General features: G+C 48.3%; 1 protein-coding gene across 1 annotated transcript in view; it reads right to left on the bottom strand.

The window, feature by feature from the left end:
- dna2 (DNA replication helicase/nuclease 2) overlaps nt 1-13,863 on the bottom strand; it is a gene marked incomplete at its 5' end in the record, with an annotated part of 18,365 nt that extends 4,502 nt beyond the window's left edge. The window contains 15 exons of the mRNA XM_084461351.1: nt 447-668; nt 805-914; nt 1,138-1,247; nt 1,485-1,598; nt 1,801-2,037; nt 2,665-2,859; nt 5,286-5,442; nt 8,703-8,820; nt 9,434-9,680; nt 10,242-10,373; nt 10,603-10,751; nt 11,260-11,443; nt 11,811-11,984; nt 12,345-13,474; nt 13,834-13,863. Of these exons, the coding sequence (XP_084317477.1) occupies nt 447-668; nt 805-914; nt 1,138-1,247; nt 1,485-1,598; nt 1,801-2,037; nt 2,665-2,859; nt 5,286-5,442; nt 8,703-8,820; nt 9,434-9,680; nt 10,242-10,373; nt 10,603-10,751; nt 11,260-11,443; nt 11,811-11,984; nt 12,345-13,474; nt 13,834-13,863 (3,309 nt within the window). The remainder of the gene's footprint in view (nt 1-446; nt 669-804; nt 915-1,137; nt 1,248-1,484; nt 1,599-1,800; nt 2,038-2,664; nt 2,860-5,285; nt 5,443-8,702; nt 8,821-9,433; nt 9,681-10,241; nt 10,374-10,602; nt 10,752-11,259; nt 11,444-11,810; nt 11,985-12,344; nt 13,475-13,833) is intronic.
- Between the last annotated feature and the right edge of the window lie 5,060 nt (nt 13,864-18,923).

The following is an 18,923-nucleotide window of genomic DNA, read 5'->3' as shown; positions in this document are numbered from 1 at the left end:
CTAGCTAACGCTAATCCTAATGATAATGCTAGCTAGCTAACGCTAATTCTAACACTAATGCTAGCTTTAGCTAGCTTGCATTAGCGTTAGCATTAGCATTACCGTTAGCTTGCTAGCATTAGGGTTATATTAGCAGTTAGTTAGGGTTCGTTAGGTTAACTGCAACTGGCATTGTTGGGCGGAGGCATTTAGCCGCTACGCGGTTTTTCTAGTTTTAGTTCTAAAACACAAATTCTGTCAGAGAGTGAATTATGAAAGTAGCCAAGTTATTACAGTTTCAAGGAGTTTCCAGTACTTTATACAAAGGTCAAGCACTTTTCAAACCTTGAAAACGACACATTGAAATTCAAGCATTTTCAAGCGCCCAGCAGGCACCCTGTGTGTGTGTGTGTGTGTGTGTGTGTGTGTGTGTGTGTGTGTGTGTGTGTGTGTGTGTGCGCCCTCACCTCCTTGTTGTAGAACCTCTCCAGTTCGGGGAGGGTGTGCATGCCGCCGGCCCACGCCCTCTCCTCGGTGTAGGCCAGGATGTCTGGGTGGACCTTCTGGCTCCGCCCCAAACGCAGGAAGCCCACCTTGAACCTGCGCAGCTTCAGTAGGATGTTGTCGACGGCAGAGTGGGTGTAGCTGGTCAGGAGCACGCTGAAGCCACAGGCGTGCAGGATACGCACCTGGAGGGGGGGGGGGGGGGGGCAGAGGAGAGAGAGAGAGAAGACAGAATAGAGAGAGGGATGGAGAAGTACAGGGTCAGCCTCTTCAACTTCCATCTGTCTCCAGCAGGGGGAGGCAGAGAGGGCCCAGTCTCACCAGGGTGCAGATGGTGGTGGTCTTGCCCGTCCCCGGCATGCCCACGATGAGGGTGTAGTCCTGACTCAGCAGAACCTTCTTCATGGCCTGCTTCTGAGGCTTGTTCAGGCCTGGAGACACAGACACCGCTGGTAAACGGGCTGCACTTATAGAGCGCTTTTATCCAGAGCGATAAACGATCATTGGACGACCCGCTCTACCACTGAGCCACAGCCGCCCCGCCCCCAGACAGACAGAGAAGATGAGTGAGGGATGAGGGTGGGAGGGGAGAAGAGGAGATGAGGGAGGGATGAGGGGAGGATGAGGGAGGGATGAGGGGAGGAGAGGTTTGACCTTTGAGGATGTTGGCGACCGTGTCCTTGGCCTCGCGGGGGAGAACACTGCTCAGACTGGAGATGAACTGGGGGGGACGGAAGTCCACGATCAACTCCCTCAGCCTCTCACTGCTCACACACACACACACACACACACGCACACACACACACAGACACAGACACAGACACACACAGACACACACAGAGACACACAGAGACACACACAGAGACACACAGGGAAACCAGGGAGTGAGTGCCTAGTGCCGAGTCAGATTCTCATGTGGGTTTTGAGCATCTTAACGATGTTTTTTCAGGTGAGCTGGTTTTGCATTTTCCTCTGACGTGGATAGTAGACTGGGACCAGACCTGGGAGGACAGTTGTCCATGAGTTTGGAGAGGTTGACCAGGTGGGTGGACAGTCCTGTCACCCCTTCATCCTGGTCCAGACGCCACACCACCCCACTGTGCCTGGACAGGTCCCTGGAGAGCACAGAAACACTCCAGATATTAGACAGGTCCCTGGAGAGCACAGAAACACTACAGCTATTAGACAGGTCCCTGGAGAGCACAGAAACACTCCAGCTATTAGACAGGTCCTGTAACCTCAGACATGATCAGATCCTGGTGTGTGTGTGTGTGTGTGTGTGTGTGTGTTGTAGAGACAGGTAGATTGGTGTCTCACCTGTCCAGAGTGCAGCCAACTGTCCTACTGGTGACATCACATACATATCCTGCTGCCACGGCGACCAGCCGCGACTCCTGGTCGCTCACGACGACCCGGTCACCAACAGCCAATCCGCTCACAGCCTGGTCGGAGGTCCTACCCTGCCGCTCAAAGCGGTGGACAAACACCCCATCTGATTGGGCTTTCACTTGACCAATCAGGTGCAGGTTCCCCACACACCCCCCACTCTTCTCCCTGAGAACACAAGAGACCGGCCAATAGCATCACTGATCACTCCTCAAACAGCCAATAGCATCACTGATCATTCCTTAAACAGCCAATAGCATCACTGATCATTCCTCAAACAGCCAATAGCATCACTGATCATTCCTCAAACAGCCAATAGCATCACTGATCATTTGTCAAACAGCCAATAGCATCAAGTGAGCTAGGAAACCATGACAACAGTAGAGATGATGTGCTTTAAAGTGAGGTACAACAGAGACAAGACTGCAGTGGTTGTGTGTGTGTGTGTGTGTGTATATAGCATGTGTGTGTGTGTGTGTATAGTATGTGTGTGTGTGTATAGTATGTGTGTGTATAGTATATATGTGTGTGTGTGTGTGTATAGTGTGTGTGTGTGTGTGTGTGTAGTAGTGTATATGTGTGTGTGTGTGTGTGTGTGTGTGTGTGTGTGTGTGTGAAGTAGTATATGTGTGTGTGTATAGTGTGTGTGTTTGTGTGTAGTAGTATATGTGTGTGTGTGTGTGTATAGTGTGTGTGTGTGTGTGTGTGTGTAGTAGTATATGTGTGTATGTATATAGTATGTGTGTGTGTGTGTGTGTGTATAGTGTGTGTGTGTGTGTGTGTGTGTGTGTCCACCTCTCTTCTGCGGTCTGCAGCCAGACATGTCTGCGTCCGTTCTTGGTCTCCATGGTGACAGCCTCCAGACTGCAGAGGAGGAGCCAGTGGCTGAAGTACTGCAGGTGGGGCTCCGTCAGGTGACCACACTCCTCCTGCAAGAAGCCCTGCACGGCATCATGGGAGGTGTAGTCCGGAAACCTACTCTCTACAGCCCTGAGGAGCCAAACGTATAACAACATAACCAATCAGTGAATCTGGAAAAACATTTAGAAAAGAAAGAGGAATCTGATTAGAATCTGATGAGCAAGCAAATAGAATGTGTTCACATCACCACAGGACCAGTGTGTATATAGAGAGGTTATTACCAGTGTATAGAGAGGTTATTACCAGTGTATAGAGTGGTTATAACCAGTGTATAGAGAGGTTATTACCAGTGTATAGAGAGGTTATTACCAGTGTATGGAGTGGTTATTACCAGTGTATAGAGAGGTTATTACCAGTGTATAGAGTGGTTATTACCAGTGTATAGAGAGGTTATTACCAGTGTATGGAGTGGTTATTACCAGTGTATAGAGTGGTTATTACCAGTGTATAGAGAGGTTATTACCAGTGTATAGAGTGGTTATTACCAGTGTATAGAGTGGTTATTACCAGTGTATAGAGTGGTTATTACCAGTGTATAGAGTGGTTATTACCAGTGTATAGAGTGGTTATTACCAGTGTATAGAGTGGTTATTACCAGTGTATAGAGTGGTTATTACCAGTGTATAGAGTGGTTATTACCAGTGTATGGAGTGGTTATTACCAGTGTATGGAGTGGTTATTACCAGTGTATAGAGTGGTTATTACCAGTGTATAGAGTGGTTATTACCAGTGTATAGAGTGGTTATTACCAGTGTATAGAGAGGTTATTACCAGTGTATAGAGTGGTTATAACCAGTGTATAGAGTGGTTATTACCAGTGTATAGAGAGGTTATTACCAGTGTATAGAGAGGTTATTACCAGTGTATAGAGTGGTTATTACCAGTGTATGGATTGGTTATTACCAGTGTATAGAGTGGTTATAACCAGTGTATGGAGTGGTTATTACCAGTGTATAGAGTGGTTATAACCAGTGTATGGAGTGGTTATTACACGTGTATAGAGTGGTTATAACCAGTGTATGGAGTGGTTATAACCAGTGTATGGAGTGGTTATTACCAGTGTATGGAGTGGTTATTACCAGTGTATGGAGTGGTTATTACCAGTGTATAGAGTGGTTATTACCAGTGTATAGAGAGGTTATTACCTGTGTATAGAGAGGTTATTACCTGTGTATAGAGAGGTTATTACCAGTGTATAGAGAGGTTATTACCAGTGTATAGAGAGGTTATTACCAGTGTATAGAGAGGTTATTACCAGTGTATAGAGAGGTTATTACCAGTGTATAGAGTGGTTATTACCAGTGTATAGAGTGGTTATTAACAGTGTATAGAGTGGTTATTACCAGTGTGTATAGAGTGGTTATTACCAGTGTATAGAGAGGTTATTACCAGTGTATAGAGAGGTTATTACCAGTGTATAGAGTGGTTATTACCAGTGTATAGAGTGGTTATTACCAGTGTGTATAGAGTGGTTATTACCAGTGTATAGAGTGGTTATTAACAGTGTATAGAGTGGTTATTACCAGTGTATAGAGTGGTTATTACCAGTGTATAGAGTGGTTATTACCAGTGTATAGAGTGGTTATTAACAGTGTATAGAGTGGTTATTACCAGTGTGTATAGAGTGGTTATTACCAGTGTATAGAGAGGTTATTACCAGTGTATAGAGTGGTTATTACCAGTGTATAGAGTGGTTATTACCAGTGTATAGAGTGGTTATTACCAGTGTATAGAGAGGTTATTACCAGTGTATGGAGAGGTTATTACCAGTGTATAGAGAGGTTATTACCAGTGTATAGAGTGGTTATTACCAGTGTATGGAGTGGTTATTACCAGTGTATAGAGTGGTTATTGCCAGTGTATGGAGCGGTTATTACCAGTGTATAGAGAGGTTATTACCAGTGTATAGAGTGGTTATTACCAGTGTATAGAGTGGTTATTACCAGTGTATAGAGTGGTTATTACCAGTGTGTATAGAGTGGTTATTACCAGTGTATAGAGTGGTTATTACCAGTGTATAGAGTGGTTATTACCAGTGTATAGAGTGGTTATAACCAGTGTATGGAGTGGTTATTACCAGTGTATGGAGTGGTTATTACCAGTGTATAGAGTGGTTATAACCAGTGTATGGAGTGGTTATTACCAGTGTATAGAGTGGTTATTACCAGTGTATGGAGTGGTTATTACCAGTGTATAGAGAGGTTATTACCAGTGTATAGAGTGGTTATAACCAGTGTATAGAGTGGTTATTACCAGTGTATAGAGTGGTTATTACCAGTGTATGGAGAGGTTATTACCAGTGTATGGAGAGGTTATTACCAGTGTATAGAGTGGTTATTACCAGTGTATAGAGTGGTTATTACCAGTGTATGGAGAGGTTATTACCAGTGTATGGAGAGGTTATTACCAGTGTATGGAGAGGTTATTACCAGTGTATAGAGTGGTTATTACCAGTGTATAGAGTAGTTATTACTAGTCTATAGAGTGGTTATTACCTGTCGTAGAGCGCACAGTTCCTTCTCTGGGGGCAGAACTTGCAGGGCTGTCTGTCTGTGATGATGTCAGGCAGACGAGACAGGCGGCTCTGCCCCGCCTCCTTCTCCACCCTGTTGCCAAGGTGATGAGCCAGGGTGTTCCTCAGCTTCAACAATTCTATAAAAAAGCAAAACAGACCAGAGCTGTCTACTGTGTTCTATTCTACTGTGTTCTAGTCTACTGTGTTCTATTCTACTGTGTTCTATTCTACTGTGTTCTATTCTACTGTGTTCTAGTCTACTGTGTTCTAGTCTACTGTGTTCTAGTCTACTGTGTTCTAGTCTACTGTGTTCTATTCTACTGTGTTCTATTCTACTGTGTTCTAGTCTACTGTGTTCTAGTCTACTGTGTTCTAGTCTACTGTGTTCTAGTCTACTGTGTTCTATTCTACTGGGTTCTAGTCTACTGGGTTCTAGTCTACTGGGTTCTAGTCTACTGGGTTCTAGTCTACTGTGTTCTAGTCTACTGTGTTCTATTCTACTGTGTTCTATTCTACTGTGTTCTAGTCTACTGTGTTCTAGTCTACCGTGTTCTAGTCTACCGTGTTCTAGTCTACCGTGTTCTAGTCTACCGTGTTCTAGTCTACCGTGTTCTATTCTACCGTGTTCTATTCTACCGGGTTCTAGTCTACCGGGTTCTAGTCTACCGTGTTTCTATTCTACCGTGTTCTATTCTACCGTGTTCTATTCTACCGTGTTCTATTCTACCGTGTTCTATTCTACCGTGTTCTATTCTACCGTGTTTCTAGTCTACCGTGTTCTAGTCTACCGTGTTCTAGTCTACCGTGTTCTAGTCTACCGTGTTCTAGTCTACTGTGTTCTAGTCTACCGTGTTCTAGTCTACCGTGTTCTAGTCTACTGTGTTCTAGTCTACTGTGTTCTAGTCTACTGTGTTCTAGTCTACTGTGTTCTAGTCTACTGTGTTTCTAGTCTACCGGGTTCTAGTCTACCGTGTTCTAGTCTACCGTGTTCTAGTCTACCGTGTTCTAGTCTACCGTGTTCTAGTCTACCGTGTTCTAGTCTACCGTGTTCTAGTCTACCGTGTTCTAGTCTACCGTGTTCTAGTCTGCCGTGTTCTATTCTGCCGTGTTCTATTCTACTGTGTTCTATTCTACTGTGTTCTAGTCTACTGTGTTCTAGTCTACTGTGTTCTAGTCTACTGGGTTCTAGTCTACCGTATTCTAGTCTACCGTGTTCTAGTCTACCGTGTTCTAGTCTACCGTGTTCTAGTCTACCGTGTTCTATTCTACTGTGTTCCTAGTCTACTGGGTTCTAGTCTACTGGGTTCTATTCTACTGTGTTCTATTCTACTGTGTTCTAGTCTACTGTGTTCTAGTCTACCGTGTTCTAGTCTACCGTGTTCTAGTCTACTGTGTTCTATTCTACTGTGTTCCTAGTCTACTGTGTTCTAGTCTACTGTGTTCTAGTCTACTGTGTTCTAGTCTACTGTATTCTAGTCTACTGGGTTCTAGTCTACTGTGTTCTAGTCTACTGGGTTATAGTCTACTGTGTTCTAGTCTACTGGGTTCTATTCTACTGGGTTCTAGTCTACTGGGTTCTATTCTACTGTGTTCTATTCTACCGTGTTCTAGTCTACCGTGTTCTAGTCTACTGTGTTCTAGTCTACTGTGTTCTAGTCTACTGTGTTCTAGTCTACTGTGTTCTAGTCTACTGGGTTCTAGTCTACTGTGTTCTAGTCTACTGGGTTATAGTCTACTGTGTTCTAGTCTACTGGGTTCTATTCTACTGGGTTCTAGTCTACTGGGTTCTATTCTACTGTGTTCTATTCTACCGTGTTCTAGTCTACCGTGTTCTAGTCTACTGTGTTCTAGTCTACTGTGTTCTAGTCTACTGTGTTCTAGTCTACTGTGTTCTAGTCTACTGTGTTCTAGTCTACTGTGTTCCTAGTCTACTGTGTTCTATTCTACTGTGTTCTAGTCTACTGTGTTCTAGTCTACTGTGTTCTAGTCTACTGGGTTCTAGTCTACTGGGTTCTAGTCTACTGTATTCTAGTCTACCGTGTTCTAGTCTACCGTGTTCTAGTCTACTGTGTTCTAGTCTACTGTGTTCTATTCTACTGTGTTCCTAGTCTACTGGGTTCTAGTCTACTGGGTTCTAGTCTACTGTGTTCTAGTCTACTGGGTTCTATTCTACTGTGTTCTATTCTACCGTGTTCTAGTCTACCGTGTTCTAGTCTACCGTGTTCTAGTCTACTGTGTTCTAGTCTACTGTGTTCTATTCTACTGTGTTCCTAGTCTACTGTGTTCTAGTCTACTGTGTTCTAGTCTACTGTATTCTAGTCTACTGGGTTCTAGTCTACTGTGTTCTAGTCTACTGGGTTCTAGTCTACTGGGTTCTAGTCTACTGGGTTCTATTCTACTGGGTTCTAGTCTACCGGGTTCTATTCTACCGTGTTCTATTCTACCGTGTTCTAGTCTACCGTGTTCTAGTCTACCGTGTTCTAGTCTACTGTGTTCTAGTCTACTGTGTTCTAGTCTACTGTGTTCTAGTCTACTGTGTTCTAGTCTACTGTGTTCTAGTCTACTGTGTTCTAGTCTACTGTGTTCTAGTCTACTGTGTTCTAGTCTACTGTGTTCTAGTCTACCGTGTTCTAGTCTACTGTGTTCTAGTCTACTGTGTTCTAGTCTACTGTGTTCTAGTCTACTGTGTTCTAGTCTACCGTGTTCTAGTCTACTGTGTTCTATTGTATGCCCAACCACTGTGTAGTCTTGCCGTTTGATGTCCTAAAATAAAATTGAAATAAAATAGAGACGCATCTAGAGAACATGGAACCAGACTTTGGGAAACCTCTCCTGCCCAGGACTGACCTCTCCTGACCTCTCCTGCCCAGGACTGACCTCTCCTGACCTCTCCTGCCCAGTACTGACCTCTCCTGCCCAGTACTGACCTCTCCTGCCCAGTACTGACCTCTCCTGCCCAGTACTGACCTCTCCTGCCCCGTACTGACCTCTCCTGCCCCGTACTGACCTCTCCTGCCCAGTACTGACCTCTCCTGCCCAGTACTGACCTCTCCTGCCCCGTACTGACCTCTCCTGCCCAGTACTGACCTCTCCTGCCCAGTACTGACCTCTCCTGCCCAGTACTGACCTCTCCTGCCCCGTACTGACCTCTCCTGCCCAGTACTGCCCTCTCCTGCCCCGTACTGACCTCTCCTGCCCCGTACTGACCTCTCCTGCCCCGTACTGCCCTCTCCTGCCCCGTACTGACCTCTCCTGCCCCGTACTGCCCTCTCCTGCCCCGTACTGACCTCTCCTGCCCCGTACTGACCTCTCCTGCCCAGTACTGACCTCTCCTGACCTCTCCTGCCCCGTACTGCCCTCTCCTGCCCCGTACTGCCCTCTCCTGCCCCGTACTGACCTCTGCGGTCCATGTGGCTGCCCAGGACGGGGTGCAGACTGCCGGTCTTCAGGTAGAGCAGCAGGCCGACCTCCGCGTCCGCACGCCTGTCCAGACTCATCAGCGTGTACAGGATCACCTGCAGGAGCACCACAGGGACCACGACCTTTAACCTTTAACCCTGGAAGCACAGGATCACCTGCAGGAGCACCACATGGTCCACTACCTTAAACTCACCTGGTTGGGTGTGTGAGTGTGTGTGTGTGTGTGTGAGTGTGTGTGCCCATGCTCGACTCATCAGCGTGTACAGAATCACCTGCAGAAGCACCACAGGGACCACAACCTTTAACCCTGGAAGTACAGTGCCAACATTCTGAATATTCATAGAATTTTCCCTATATTTCTAGAAAGCTCAGTTTCTCAGCTTTCAGGGAGTGTGCAATGTTTTTTTTAAATTATTTTTATTTTTTATTTTGCCGGTGACGCGTACGTCCCGTTGTTTTCAAAGGGTTAACTCACCTGGTTGTGTGTGAGTGAGTGAGTGAGTGAGTGAGTGAGTGAGTGAGTGAGTGAGGGAGTGAGGGAGTGAGGGAGTGAGGGAGAGAGGGAGAGAGGGAGAGGGAGAGGGAGAGGGAGAGAGGGAGAGAGGGAGTGTGTGTGTGTGTGTGTGTGTGTGTGTGTGTGTGTGTGTGTGTGTGTGTGTGTGTGTGTGTGTGTGTGTGTGTGTGTGGTCCCATGCTACCCTCCAGTACCTGGCTGCGGTGCTCTATGGAGTTGGATTCTCTCCCAGTCTTCAGCTCCAGGGCCATGACCCGGTCCATCATGACCCGGTCCCTCTGGGCCCCTGGGCGCCGGCGCTGGACGGTGACCCGGGCCGTCACGTCGATCTTCCCCTTCAGGCCGAACCGGGGCGACCACACGTTCTCCTCGATGTCCAGAACCTCCGACACCGTCACGCTGCAGGACGAGTCCTGCCGGCCCACGGGCCCGGCACCTGGCCTGGAGTGTGTGAGAGAGTGTGTGTGTGTGTGTGAGAGAGTGTGTGTGTGTGTGAGAGTGTGTGTGTGTGAGAGTGTGTGTGTGTGAGAGAGAGTGTGTGTGTGTGTGTGTGTGAGAGTGTGTGTGTGTGTGTGTGTGTGTGTGGAGGAGGAGGGGGGGGCAGAGATAAATGAATGTTAGCTGCTTTTACCATCTCATGCTGAAGATACGTTTCCTCTTTAATCTGACTGCCTACTAAATTGTATTTTGCTGAAAGAGAAAGATGCATGTGTGTGTGTGTGTCTGGTGTGTGTGTGTGTGATTGTGTGTGTGTCTGGTGTGTGTGTGTGCGTGTGTCTGGTGTGTGTGTGTGTGTGTGTCTGGTGTGTGTGTGTGTGTGTGTGTGTGTGTGTGTGTCTGGTGTGTGTGTGTGTGTGTGTGTGTGTGTGTGTGTGTGTGTGTGTGTGTCTGGTGTGTGTGTGTGTGTGTGTCTGGTGTGTGTGTGTGTGTGTGTGTGAGATTGTGTGTGTGTCTGGTGTGTGTGTGTGTGTGTGTGTGTGTGTGTGTGTGTGTGGTCCCTACATGTTGAGGGTGATGTGTTTGTGTCCAGCCAGTGGAGAGGTGTGGAAGTAGTCTCTGGCCCAGGCGGTCAGGGCGGGCAGGTAGTCCCACACTTCCTGTCTCATGTCCTCCTGGCTCACATTCAGACTGTACCTACACACACACACACACACACGCACGCGCACACACACCAGACACACACACACACACACCAGACACACACACACACACACAGGGAGGAGAGGTTAAACAGACTGTACTCATCACAGGGGGGGGGGGGGGAGAAGAGGAAGAGGGGGGAGGAGGAGGAGGAAGAGGGAGGAGGAGGAAGAGGGAGGAGGAGGAAGAGAGGGGTGGATGTTATGTAGGCGTGGTCTCTCACATGTCTTTCAGGTAGCCGGGGCTGAGCAGCGCCTTATTGGCCAGCTGCTGCAGTGTTGCTAGGGAGAAGTCTCCGCCCACGGCAGCCTTCTGGAAGATCTCGTGGACGATGGTTCCGTTCAGCATCTGCTTGGTGCCGCCGTCAAAGCTCTGGAGCGAGGACGCGAGGTCACAGGTCATCAGATAGAGATCACAGAGCTGGGTGGGTTGGACCCGCCTCACTACCTCACTACCCTACAGGCTGACCTCACTACCTCACTACCCTACAGGCTGACGACCCTACAGGCTGACCACCAGCTGCCTACACACGGACCCCACGGCGCATCACATTAACATTTACTCTAATTTCAAACCTTTATTTATACTCGTTAAGCACTGAGGTTTCCCTCATTTACAGTGATGAGTTCACACAGATACACAAATAACAGAACAAATACAATATACAATAAGAATGATAATAATAATAATAATAATAATTAAAAACAGTTACAGGTCAAAGTACAAATGCCAAGAGCCATGGATTTAAACTCTGCAACTGAAGGAAGGACCTCCATCTTTAGAGTGTGTTGTAGAGTATTCCAGGTATAAGAAGCATCACGGTAGGGACCTTGGCTAACTTGGCTAACTTTGAGTGACAGTTAAACCAACCAACCAGTACCTTGAACATCTCTCCCAGCACGGCGCATCTCATACAGCGGATGCTGCTGGCGATGCTGGTCCCGGAGACGAGCAGGTCGGGCAGCAGAACCAGGAAGCCCGAGTCTCTGTCCACCAACCAGGCGCCGGCCTGCAGCTGACCCTCCAGGTGAACCACGTCCCCCTGACACACCGGGCTGGACGCCCTGCAGGAGACCACATGAGAGGGTTAGTACAGGGTTACACACACACACACACACACACACACACACACACACACACACACACACACACACACACACACACGTCCCCCTGAGACACTGGGCTGGACGCCCTGCAGGAGACCACATGAGAGGGTTAGTACAGGGTTACACACACACACACACACACACACACACACACACACACACACACACACACACACACACACACACACACACACACACACGCGCACACGCCCCATGCACCAACACACACACACACACACACGCCCCCATGCACCAACACACACACACACACACACACACACACCCATGCACATCCACAGAAAGGCCTTGTAGGCGTGGTCCTTGCCATCCGTCCCTGAGCACGCAGGTGTGTGTGGGCAGGAGGCTCTTGGAGCAGGTGATGGTCAGGTGTTTCTCCAGGGACCCGGTACCTCCAGGGACCTCCTGGACCTCCAGAACCCAGTACCGGTTATTCACACCTGGGCTCAGGATCACATGGTCCGGGATGAGGGGCTTCTTACTGGGAACCACAACAAACAACATTCTGGTCAAGATGGAGATTCAGAGACAGAAAGACAAGAGAGGGATCTCAGTTAATAATCACATCATCATTATCCTGCTACTGTCCCACCCGGAGGTCATGTGTTCATTATCCTGCTACTATCCCACCCGGAGGTCATGTGTTCATTATCCTGCTACTATCCCACCCGGAGGTCATGTGTTCATTATCCTGCTCCTGTCCCACCCAGAGGTCATGTGTTCATTATCCTGCTACTGTCTCACCCGGAGGTCATGTGTTCATTATCCTGCTACTGTCCCACCCGGAGGTCATGTGTTCATTACCCTGCTACTGTCCCACCCGGAGGTCATGTGTTCATACCTCTTGTTAGACTGGTCCTCCTTGGTTTTAGCGAAGCTCTGCTCCATCTGGTCATCAAACCAGCTGTCCTCCAGTCCCTCTAGATGGTCCTCCGATGACGTCACACCGTCTCCATCCGTCCCTTCCGCTCCGACTTGTCCCTCCTCTGATGTCACACCCTTCCCGTCACCACGCTGTCCCTCTTCCTGCGTCTCTACTTCCTGTTTGAGACTAGGTGGGCTGGGTGGACAGAGCCCAGGAGCTGACCCCTGTCTGAGGGGCAGCGTTGCTATAGGCTGCTCGGTCCGGTCAGGGGTCACACCGCCGTTGTCTGGGGTCACACCGCCGCTGTCCGCTGTGGCGGCCGTGGAAACGTGAGCGTCTCCTGCAGCGGCCTGCTCTGTGATGACCGTGAAGACACACTCCTCCTCTTCCTGTTCTGAGCAGCTCCTCGTGACGACAGAGCCGCTATTGGACGACGCGCAGGAACCGCCCCTCACAGACAGCGGCCTTAATGATGTCATTTCCTTTCTCAGCTTCCCCATGTTCTCTTTGAACAGAACCGGGCCAGCCTTGGACCGCCTTCCAGCAGCACTTTTACCCACAATGCACGAGCCCGCTGACTGACCAATGACCTGCAGACATTCCTCCAGGAAGCCATCTCCGGGGAGGCGGGGCTGCTTCAGAGGGCCAATAGAAGGCTTTGTTACTGGCTTGCTGTTCTTCCTGGCTCGCTTGGCCACCTGAACGTCTTCAGGAATGAACAGCCTCTTCACAGAACCACAGCCTCTCAGCTGGCCGGCCTCCCCCCTGCCTGTCTGGACCGGGCCTGGAGCTGGGGCTGGAAGGGCCGGCGGTCGGGCTGGAGCCGGGGCCAGGGGCCGGATTTGATTCCTGGGTGACGACCTCCTCGGCCTCCTCGGAGAGCCGGCCTCTGTGGAACCTGGGTTTCGGCTCACTGGGGAGAGTTGGTCTCCTTGAGGCTTCCTCTCCTGGCGTGGGGGTCTGATCTGGCTGTCGGGGGTCTCGGGCACAGACAGGAGGTCAGGAGAGGAGGGGAGGTTCCCCAGCACCCCCAGGGGACTGCGCTTGGTCGAGCTGCTGACATCCGACGGCCCCGACACAGTGATGCCGCTGAGGGATGTTGAGTCCTGGAAATAACACAATTAAATAACACAATCTTGGGAATAACACAATTATCTAGGCTGTTAAGAGGATTCAAATGGTTGCTGTTTGTGTGTCAACTGGACAGAAGATGCGTCTGTCCAGAAAAAAACTCCTGTAGCCCAACTGTACCTTTAACTTCTTAGGGGAGAAAAATGAAGAGATGTTTCTCTGCTGGCCTGCGATCCCAGCCTAGGTTCAGAGAACAAATAGGCTCTTTCAATGTGGTAAGTTCACAGAAGTTAGGCAACAGTAACAAGTTAGATAACAACAGGTTAGGTAACAGCAAACCGCAAGTGCATTAATAATTCCTATTTTGGAGGTTTGACCGCCAGACAGAACTTACCTGTGTCTTCTTCATCTTCGTCCTGTTCATGTCCACAGGGAGACCTGATATAATGAGATATATATCATATAAGGATATAATGAGGTTCAGCTGTGCGATGCGACCAAACACACTTCTGAGTTGAAGGCTTTGTTTTCATGTCCACTAATACTACGACGATAAAACCAACATTTTTCGTAAGACAACTTTCTATAAGAATACACTGGAGAAAACGGGCAGTAGTCTACTACAACGTTAAACGTGTGTGAGTTGTAACAGCTTGATTCACTCGCCTCATTCATTAATGCGTCCACTTTCTACTTGGCGCGTTTTTTGCGTCACAGCGTCACAGCGTCACAGCGTCACACCCGGAAGTTAGAGACCGGACTTCCGCCCAGCTTGTGTTGTTTATGGTTTTCATGCTTGTTTTAGCGCAGAGCGATAAAGAAACATGTCAAATATAATTGATGATGAATCGCAGTGTTTATCAAAGGCATGGATTGCACTTAGGAGACTAGATCAAAACGGTTTGTTTATCTTTCAGTTGCCTGTTTTGTTTCAACGTCTATGTCATGTAACCTTGGTAACCATGGCAACACTCATGGTTGATAGCTCACATTAGTTAACTCAGCTAAGTTCACGATCGGGACTAGTTTAGTGCTAGCTAGCTAAAACATGACATCTGATCTGAAAAGAGAAATATTGTGAGCACCTTTTACAATAAAATATTTGAACATCATTAGTGTAAAATGCATGAGTGTGTCTCTAAACACGGCTCAGCTGGGAGCAGCTGGGTCTGACTGATGACTGGAAAGGAAGTCATTAGACTAATCACTTTCTGTCTTACGACTGGACTGTATTAACATTCTGTCAAATGCAATATCATATTAGTTATTAGTTAGAGAGATTACACAGATTAATGTTACCACAGCCATATTATATGGCTGTGGTAACATGAATCTGTGTAATCTCTCTAACACCTTATACTAATGGAGGTATAAGGTGTAACTAAACTAGCTGTGTGTGTGCGTGCGTGTGTGTGTGTGTGTGAGAGAGAGAGAGAGAGAGAGATGGCCTAACGTTAAAAGATGGTTGCACACTAACTCGACCCCGTGTTCCCAGCAGATGAGACGGTTCCTGTCCTGAGGGAGGTTCCTGTCCTGAGGGAGGTTCCTGTCCTGAGGGAGGTTCCTGTCCTGAGGGAGGTTCCTGTCCTGAGGGAGGTTCCTGTCCTGAGGGAGGTTCCTGTCCTGAGGGAGGTTCCTGTTCCCAGAGGGACAGAGGCCGCTTCTGTTAAACAGGTCCGTCTCCGTGGTGAGAAAGGCTCAATGATCTGTTTTTGTGTGTGTTTTTTCTCAGTCTCTTATCAAATCCTCTTCTCTCTCCCTCTACCTCAGATTATAGCTAATTATTTTGGATTCAACTCTACTAATATGACATTGAAGGTAATATATTGTGTATGCAAAACATTGTGAACTTGAGATCAGTCTCTAGAATCTTGATAGTCTCAATTCCATTAACTAGAAACCGTGTCTTCTCTAGGGGTGCAGGGGTGGGCATTTCATGTTGCCCATCGAATTGATTATGGCATAGAGTTAACTTTAAAATAGCCCAAACATGTCTGACTGCCCATCTAAACTATCACCTGACTAGTCTGCCCATCTAAAACTATCACCTGACTAGTCTGCTCATCTAAAACTATCACCTGACTAGTCTGCTCATCTAAACTATCACCTGACTAGTCTGCTCATCTAAACTATCACCTGACTAGTCTGCTCATCTAAACTATCACCTGACTAGTCTGCTCATCTAAAACTATCACCTGACTAGTCTGCTCATCTAAACTATCACCTGACTAGTCTGCCCATCTAAACTATCACCTGACTAGTCGGACTGTTGTGGTGTTTTTACTAATGATCTGTATCCTAGATGAGGAACCATGGAGGCCGTCTCATTCCTCTGAGCAGCTCGATCTCTGGGAACAGCAAACACACGTGAGCTCTGCTGACCCCCTGACCCCCTGACCCCCGGCCTAATAAAGGCCAGATCTGGGCCCATTGAAACACATGTATTTAACGTGGCCCATCTCATGCTCCATAGGCCACATGTGCTGGAGGTGACGAAGATCTTCCAGCACGGTAAGAACTGACTTGACTGAGATCCTCCAGTTAGTTTCTTCAGGATCGTCCCTCTGTGATGATAATAATGGCGCTGTGTTTGTGTTTCTCAGTCTCTCCAAAACCACGGACTATCGCCATGACCGCGGTCAATCAGAGCATGAGCACCAGGCTGCAGACGGTGGTCAGGAGGGTGAGATACAGGGAGTCAGTCAGGCATCAGAACGCACCAAAGGCACAAATCAGAAGGCTGCTGCTGGCGGCCCCAAAGACTGGGCTGAAGACCAGAGGGGACCGAGCCTTTGGGACGGTGGCCCCCAGGCTCTGGAACAGTCTGTCCTGGAACATCAGGTCTGCCCAGCCCCTAGGCCCCTAGGAACAGTCTGCCCTGGCTCATTAGGTCTGCCTGGCCCCTAGGCCCCTAGACCCTGGAACAGTCTGCCCTGGCTCATCAGGTCTGCCTGGCCCCTAGGCCCCTAGGAACAGTCTGCCCTGGCTCATCAGGTCTGCCCAGCCCCTAGGCCCCTAGGAACAGTCTGCCCTGGCTCATTAGGTCTGCCCAGCCCCCAGGCTCTGGAACAGTCTGCCCTGGCTCATTAGGTCTGCCCAGCCCCTAGGCCCCTAGACCCTGGAACAGTCTACCCTGGCTCATTAGGTCTGCCCAGCCCCTAGGCCCTGGAACAGTCTGCCCTGGCTCATTAGGTCTGCCCAGCCCCTAGGCCCTGGAACAGTCTGCCCTGGCACATTAGGTCTGCCCAGCCCCTAGGCCCTGGAACAGTCTGCCCTGGCTCATTAGGTCTGCCTGGCCCCTAGGCCCCTAGACTCTGGAACAGTCTGCCCTGGCTCATTAGGTCTGCCTGGCCCCTAGGCCCCTAGGCCCTGGAACAGTCTGCCCTGGCTCATTAGGTCTGCCCAGCCCCTAGGCCCCTAGACCCTGGAACAGTCTGCCCTGGCTCATTAGGTCTGCCCAGACCCTAGACCCTGGAACAGTCTGCCCTGGCACATCAGGTCTGCCCAGCCCCTAGAGATGTTTAACGTTTATGTTGGTCAACCTGGGTTGTTTTAAATATACTTTATAAATAACATTTGAGTTGAGTTCAGGTTGAATAGTTTTAGTTAAAAGTGCTCATTCATCTTCCTTCTTCTTTCAGATTGAGAGACTTGAAGCGCTTCTTCCTCAGATCGAATTACGACGTCATGACAAATTTAATCAGGTAAAGAATGATGTATTCTGCTCTACAGAGTGAACGCTCATTTAGGGGCTTTTCAAGTGTAAATTGAAGCAGATGGTCACGATCTCTTTTCAGGAGATTGATTTGTTGACCCAGAAGCTGAGGTTTCTTCATAAGAGAATGCAGGTATACAAGCTTGGTTACACGTCATCATCATCACCATCATCATCACCAACATCACCATCATCATCCTCACCTGCACCACTATCTTCATCAGCATCTCCACCACCATCATCATCCTCACCACCACCATCATCACCAGCAGCACCACCATCTTTATGAACATCTCCACCATCATCATCCTCACCAACACCACCATCATCACCACCATCTTTATGAACATCTCCACCACCATCATCATCCTCACCAACACCACCATCATCACCACCATCTTTATGAACATCTCCACCACCATCATCATCCTCACCAACACCACCATCATCACCACCATCTTTATGAACATCTCCACCAGCCATCATCATGATCAGATTGTCTCATTCTAGTCCCTTAACTGTCTGAATGTGTTCAGGACTGAACTGAGTGTTCAGAGTGTTCAGTGAGCGTGATGCTGTGTTGCAGGTGGCCGAGGGTCATGGCTGGAAGGGCGTGTTGGTCAGAGCCCCTCTGTGGTGACCTGAGGGTCACGGCTGGAAGGGCGTGTTGGTCAGAGCCCCTCTGTGGTGACCTGAGGGTCATGGCTGGAAGGGCGTGTTGGTCAGAGCCCCTCTGTGGTGACCTGAGGGTCATGGCTGGAAGGGCGTGTTGACCTCTGTGGTGACCTGAGGGTCATGGCTGGAAGGGCGTGTTGACCTCTGTGGTGACCTGGAACACGTCTTCATAGGTCCAGTCATGTAGCAGTGGAATGATCTTGGGTTGACTTTCATTTCCTTTCAAACCTTTATTTACACTCGTAAAGCAGAGTTTTCCCTCACTTCCTTCAGTCAGTCGGGCTCCTCAGCTGCAGGATGGGAACTTAAGATGATCAAGTATATGAATGTCATTTGATATAATAGTGAACTATGTAAAATCATAATTATATGATAGAAAAAGGGAAATGAAACAACACCTTACAGTGAGTTGCAGACATTACTTCACTCAAAACGCATCGTGTAGTCGTCATGATAGTTGAAATAAAAGCAAAAATGGGACAGTTTTGCTTCAATTCCTTTATTCAATAAAGAAAAACAAAAGATTTAATATGAGCAATTATTGTTCTGTGCAACTCACAGATGATTGAGACGTAATAAAATATTTTTTCAAAAATACATCGTAGTAACCGTTATTGAGCAGAGTGACTCCTGGGCACACAGACACAAACATGACAAGGGTTGTTTCTGTCTCTTGAAGTGTCTCTACATCCATTTAACAGTTTAACCTCATCAAGCAGTCGCTACACTTAGACTGAACATAATCATGTGAAATGCAAGGCGATCTGACCACCTTCCTCCGCTTGTGCAAACTAGACTGACAAATACACCCAGAAAACAGTGGCCAACATGACGCTTTCTCCTCAGAGAAACAGACAAATCTAGTCAAGGAATGCAAATTGTAGTAATCAAACAGTTAAGTAGAAAGAGCTGAATTTTAATGTTTCTCACTTCATTATGAACCTACTTAGCTGGGAGACCCACCTGAACTCCTTCCTTCCCCGACTCCAACCCCCACCTGAACTCCTTCCTTCCCCGACTCCAACACCCACCTGAACTCCTTCCTTCCCCAACACCAACACCCACCTGAAACTCCTTCCTTCCCCGACTCCAAC

The sequence above is a fragment of the Borostomias antarcticus genome (genome assembly GCF_949987555.1).
Source record: "Borostomias antarcticus genome assembly, chromosome: 2".
In the NCBI taxonomy this organism is placed as follows: domain Eukaryota; kingdom Metazoa; phylum Chordata; class Actinopteri; order Stomiiformes; family Stomiidae; genus Borostomias; species Borostomias antarcticus.
The sequence above is the reverse complement of the archived record's forward strand: the minus strand, read 5'-3'. Positions and strand labels throughout refer to the sequence as shown.